The sequence below is a fragment of the Glycine soja genome, chromosome 10 (assembly GCF_004193775.1).
Source record: "Glycine soja cultivar W05 chromosome 10, ASM419377v2, whole genome shotgun sequence".
Taxonomy (NCBI): Eukaryota; Viridiplantae; Streptophyta; class Magnoliopsida; order Fabales; family Fabaceae; genus Glycine; species Glycine soja.
Genome location: NC_041011.1, coordinates 3848253 through 3854683, shown reverse-complemented (window position 1 = coordinate 3854683; position 6431 = coordinate 3848253). Strand labels below are relative to the sequence as shown.

Sequence of the window (6431 nt, the reverse complement as noted above, 5' to 3'; positions counted from 1 at the left end):
AAAACAAGACATCTTTCCCATCATGAAAAATAAGTTAATGAAATTATGTCATTATGGCAACAATATATAGAAGCATATACACTCTCCATTTTATAATTATATTGTCGGCCCATTTTGAAGTTTGGTGGCCTAGCCGAGTGAGAAGCGAAGCCACTCACCGAGTTGACTCGGGGAATTTAGACATGGAGGATGAATTGTAACAACATTATCCAAAGGAAGGGGATATGGTTCACAAGTGGCATCACCCTAGTGGTGGGCACGATTGATGCACACTTCCGAGGATCAGATATTTCCCCAAACTAAAACCATGTTCCATTCAAAGCCTCTCAGTGCTTGTGCTGCTCTTGTCCTTTTTCCTCGCTTAAGATCACCCAAGAGAGAACCTAAGACACACAACACAGACTCACACAAAGAGTTACAAGAGAAATCATCATGGCATCAGCAGCATCTGGGTTTGTGTTGTCACTTAATGTTGCAGCTGCCACCACAAACTCAAGGGTGGTCATGTTCAACACCAAGAACAACACTTCTAGGTTTGTTGTAAAGGCTTCAGATGAGCCTGCAGCGGCGGCTCCCGCCACCGCCACACCCCCAGCTGAAGCTGAAGCTAAACCAAAGCCACCACCTATTGGCCCCAAGAGAGGTGCTAAGGTGAGCTACCCCCAAAACCCAATTTTTTTTGTAGTTGTAGTTGCTCATGTTGTGCAAAATAGCTATCAACATGTCCTCTTATTTTCATTTTCTTTCTTGTCATCAAAGATTTATATAATTGATAGTAAAAATTGGATTTTTTGCAAACTAAACACAATTATTTTCTCAAACTATAAACGTGTCTTTGTTTTCTATATTGCATATACGGCTAGCTGTAATAAGTGTATCAAAGTAGTTTCTTTGTTACAAATATATATAGAGGATTGAGTGCTGCTAATACACTCCTAATTCTCTTTCTAGTAATTGTTAGTTAAAATTTATTAGAAACTACAAAATCATAAGTGGATCTTCTTATTAAGAAGTGATACATGTACAATTTTATGATTTGCCAATAAGTTTCAATCAGTAATGAAAAATATGTTCAAAAAAGTATGTTAGATAGAAAGTATGTTATTTGATGCGTAGGAACAGAGGACAGTGATGAACTTGTCTGTTTTATTCATTTGAGACTTTGTGTTAGTAAATAGCTTGAAAGTTGAAATTTGTATTAAATTAGTTGCCCACTTGTCCAGCAACAAGGGTAGTTTCTAATTCTTATTTACAATTAACAGGTGAAGATTCTTAGGAAGGAATCTTACTGGTACAAAGGCACCGGTTCAGTGGTTGCTGTTGATCAGGTTAGTGCCCCTAAACTCACTCTAATGCATACCCTCTCAATTTTCTACCATCCCATGCATTATGCAAACTCAGTTCCTGTTTTATTGTTGTGCAGGACCCCAACACTCGCTACCCTGTTGTGGTTCGATTCAACAAAGTCAACTATGCCAATGTATCAACAAACAACTATGCTTTGGATGAGATCGTGGAAGTCGAATGAATCCAACTTAATTGTAATTTTGATACTTGTCATGCTATCGCAGTTACTACTAGCCTAAGGATTTTTCATGTCACAAAAAAAGAATCTGTATATTCTCTCTGTTATCTACCCCTTTGATCTCTATTCTCTATGAACTATATCCTGTGTGCAGTTGCTCATAATCTTATTCTTCGACTAAAGACATCTTATTTTATTCAAATCAGTTATTAGGCATGTTGTTAGAGCCATCAATCTATGACCTTTACAACTATTGAAATTGGCCTAAAAATAAAAATGAAATACTCCTCATGCAATTGATCATGAGGTTGATCTGGCTTTAACCGAGTTAACTATGTTGCTCTAACCCATTTTATCACCTCTTCATGTAAAATGCAAAAGAAAAGACTTTGCACCTCATGAGGTGTTGAAAGAAAATATAAGAGAAGAGAAACAAAATGAGAGAGATTTGATGAGTGATGCCATCAAGAAAGAAAAAAGAGATAAAAATGTACATTTTTCTGAAGTATTGCCATGACAATGAGGTACATGTATTGTATTCTAACGTGAATGAAATGAGTGTTGCAGATGATCAATATGATAGTTTCTTTCTTATGCCGAACATAAAATATGTTAACTTATGCAACTACAAAATTGTTAATGAAAACTGGCAGCGTAAATTTGTGGATTATCTAATGGTTGAGTGTGCCGGATCCAAGAATATTTTTTAGTGGGGGTAAGAAAAGAAAAATATCGTAAATTTTTATAAAATACATAATGTTATGAAAAAAGAATAATTCAAAATATTTAAACTTCTACAAATTACAATTGTCTTTTATGTTTTTTTTATTGAAAATGCTATATGATTGTTTCATTGTCAATATTATAAAAAAATATCTCTATATTTATAATCAAATAATTATTCAATCATTTATCTTTTCCCACATGACTATGTATTTTATTCTTCACAAAATTAATTGTAGAGAAACATCTTAAATGACAAACTCTCTTAATTCATTTCTTGCTCTATTTGAAAAATGTGATGAAATCACTCAAATGAAACATATAAGGTAGTAAATGAATCATTGTGCTCTATTGAATATTTATTACAGGAGTTAGAATATTAAAATTTAGGTTATTATTTTGGTCTCTAATTTATTTAGGTTTAATTTAGTCCTTTTATTTTTAAAAAGTTCAATTTGATCCATTAATTTGTATATATTATATTTAATCTAGTCCTTTATTTTTAAAAATGGATTTAATTTGGTCTCATTATTTTAAAAATATTCAGAGATAATGGAAGAAAAATGAGATCAAATTGAAATCATTTAAAAAATATAAAGAATCTAATTGAACATTTTAAAACTAAAGGGGATCAAATTAAACCTAAAAAATAAATTAGAGGATCAAAATAATAATTAAATCTAAAAATTAAAAAGATAAAATAGTAAAATTAGAATCAATTTATTCTTTTTTTATTTCTTATACTTTTTATATATTTTAAAAATATTATCTTATAGGAATAATATCTATTTTTTATAAGGGAATTTTTTTTATTATAGTTTAGTGGAGACAATTGTCCCCACAATACAACACATGTATCCATCCCTGTTGAGTGGTTTATAAATATTCAATCACTTCTTTCTATAATTATTCTAGTACAATTAACTAAGTAAAGAAACCTTTGATGCATATCTTAAATTTTTACAGATAAAAAAAATAAAACAATCGAAATTAGGAGAATGGTAAACAAAAAGCTCCATATTATGTTCTTATTATTGCAGAGGCACCTGAACTATCATGGATTTTCTGTTCGAGGGATTAATTCTATGTTACTTAATCATACACATACTGACTTAATTGCACATGGCTTTTGTACACATAAGTTCACATGTCTATGTGCACCAATGCATTCGATGACGGAAAAGGGAAGGAGTATTAGGAAAGAAAAAGGAGCGAAGAGAGAAAGAGAGGGAAGAGAGAGAAGTATAAGTATGATAGATGATATGATTTGATAGTAAGAGAGATGGAGGAAAAATTAGGTTATCAAGTAGATGTTTAAAATTTATGGATATAAAAAAATCAACACTCAATTTTTCTCTCATTTTTAATCTTGCACAATGTTCCCTTAATAACATAACATTGTTTACCCTTTCCAATATCACATAATTTCTTAGTTTCCTTGATTCCTTATGCAATTATATAAACCAAGAAAGATCAAAAGCAATGTAAACAAATGATATCAAGTGTATCCTCAAGGGGTGTGGATATAATTTTCCCAAAATATAATTTTCAAGATCATGTGTTCTTGGTGAGAGAGAGAGAGAGAGTCTAAGTCTTGAGTTCTTGGAACTTTTTGATATAGATTTGCTCTAGGTACGAATGTGAATCTTTAATGGAGTACTTCCATGGATTTTTCTCTTGCTCCATCTTGTGTTAAGTTCTTGTTTTCATTTTTGTTCCTTTTTAATGACTGAATTTCAATTCAGCACTTTGAGTTGCTCAATTGTATTTTGATTTCATGTTTTATGAGTCAATCTTATTTTCTTTTGTTTTCTCACTTGTATTTTGATTTCATGTGTACATAATATGTGTTCTGGGTACTCGCACATCAAAACAATCCCAAGGTCGACATTCCATAGAGGGAGGAGAGAGATAGAAAAAAGAAAGAAAAAGTTGAGAAATTAGTGATAAATATATGTGACATAATGGAAGGTGTGAAGGGAGATGGAGTAAAAAATTTGGAGTGTGAAGGGTGAGATGTGTGAGAAATGAAAATAGTTAATAAGAATTGTATTGCTAAAGAGTGTCTGAATATCATTTTGATGTCTCAAATTGGCCATTTGGCATTATTCAAGTTTAGTTGCCTAGCCGAGTGACTAACTGAGTTGACTCGGGGAATTTACGAAAGGATGAGTTGTAATAACATTATCCATAGAATGGGATATGGTTCACAAGTGGCATCACCCTAGTGGTAGACACGATTGATGCACACTTATGGGGATCAGATAATTCGCCAAACTAAACCCAAACCATGCATGTTTATTCAAAGCCTCTCAGTGCTTGTGCTGCTTTTGTCCTTTTGCCACGCTTAAGATCACCCAAGAGAGAACCTAAGACACACAACACAACACAAACACACAGAGTTAGAGGAGAAATCATCATGGCATCAGCAGCATCTGGGTTTGTGTTGTCACTTAATGTTGCAGCTGCCACCACAAACTCAAGGGTGGTCATGTTCAACACAAAGAACAACGCTTCTAGGCTTGTTGTAAGGGCTTCAGATGAGCCTGCAGCGGCGGCACCCGCCACCGCCACACCCCCAGCTGAAGCTGAAGCTAAACCAAAGCCACCACCTATTGGCCCCAAGAGAGGTGCTAAGGTAAGTTACTTCAAAACTCAACTCTTTAGTACGGTAGTTTCTCATGTTGTGCAGAGTAATCGCTTTTATTCCATGAACATGATCCTTAATTGTTGATTGTTTGTGAGTATACTAGGCTAGCTCCCCCCATTGGAATTGGTATGAGAAAATGTTTTTAGTTATAAATATGTCCTCTTATTTTCCTTTTCTTTTGTGTCATCAAAGATTTATATTATATAGTAAATAGTAAAAATTGGATTTTCTCTAACTAAACACAAAACCCTTTTTTTCAAACTATGAATTAACAAGTTTACTATTAAGCGCATGGATCATCCGACGGGATTGTTCTAGCTTCACCAGTGATTTTTAAGTTTGAGTCTAGGATATGTAGCGCCTGGTTCAAATTTAAGCTTCTATATTGCATCTAAAGCTGTAATAAGTGTATTAAAGGGGTTTCTTGTTACAAATATATATTTAAAGAGGAAGAATTCAGAATAGAGGAGTGAGTGATATTAACACACTCCTTCAATAGAAACTACAAAATCACAAGTGAAACTCATCAAATATGAAGTGGAACCTGTGCAATTTTATGATTCTTATTAAATTTCATCATAAATGAAGAATATATTCAAGAGCATATGCTAGCAAGTCTGTTGTTAGCATTTCTCTACAGAATGTATAGGAAAAAAAGACAGTGATGAAACTTGTATGTTAATTCATTAGAGACTCTGTTAGAAATAGTTTGAAAGTTGAAATTTGTATTGAGCTAGCTGTGTAGCAACAAGGTTAGTTTCTAATTTTTCTTTTCAATCAACAGGTGAAGATTCTTAGGAAGGAATCTTACTGGTACAAAGGCACTGGTTCAGTGGTTGCTGTTGATCAGGTTAGTGCCCCTAAACTCACTCTAATGCATACCCTCTCAATTTTCTACCATCCCATGCATTATGCAAACTCAGTTCCTGTTTTATTGTTGTGCAGGACCCCAACACTCGCTACCCTGTTGTGGTTCGATTCAACAAAGTCAACTATGCCAATGTATCAACAAACAACTATGCTTTGGATGAGATTGTGGAAGTGGAATGAGTCTAATTTATTTGTAATTTTGATTCTGGTCATGCTATCGCAGTTACTAGCCTAAGGTTTTTTTATGTCAAAAACAAAAAAGAATTTGTATCATATTCTCTCTGTTATCTACCCCCTTGATTTCTATTTTCTATGAACTACATTCTGTGTCCAGTTGCTCATAATCTTTACCCCGCTTCTTATTTAATCAGTAATTAGGTGTGTTAGAGCATCAATTTATGGTCATGAGGATGATTCGACTTTAACCGATTTAATTAGGTTGTTCTGACCCATTTTGTCCCCTCTTAATGTAAAATTGAACTTTAAGCATGTTGTGGAAGCAGGGAAGGACTAGAATCCCAAAAGACAGTGGCCAAGAGGAACACAATCCACAAACAACATCAGTTAAACGTATCAGTGACATAAAAAATATGATAACCAATTAACATAAATCAAGGTCAATTAAACATTTTGAAATCACTTACATAACATAAATCAAGGTCA

The 6431-nt window shown here is 33.4% G+C and overlaps 1 protein-coding gene across 3 annotated transcripts; it reads left to right on the top strand.

Annotated features, from left to right (window-relative positions):
• Positions 1-320: 320 nt before the first annotated feature.
• Positions 321-6109, top strand: LOC114370374 (photosystem I reaction center subunit IV A, chloroplastic-like). Of its 3 annotated transcripts, none has more exons than XM_028327696.1 (3): positions 321-651; positions 1263-1328; positions 1424-1727. In XM_028327696.1, the coding sequence occupies exons 1-3, from the start codon at positions 433-435 to the stop codon at positions 1526-1528; spliced, it is 390 nt and encodes a 129-aa protein (XP_028183497.1). In that variant the 5' UTR covers positions 321-432; the 3' UTR covers positions 1529-1727. The 3 variants fall into 3 exon arrangements, with proteins under 3 accessions (XP_028183497.1, XP_028183496.1, XP_028183495.1); XM_028327695.1 differs by lacking the exons at positions 1263-1328; positions 1424-1727 and adding exons at positions 5683-5748; positions 5844-6109 and having other exon boundaries at positions 322-651; XM_028327694.1 differs by lacking the exons at positions 321-651; positions 1263-1328; positions 1424-1727 and adding exons at positions 4548-4886; positions 5683-5748; positions 5844-6109.
• The last annotated feature ends 322 nt before the right edge of the window (positions 6110-6431 follow it).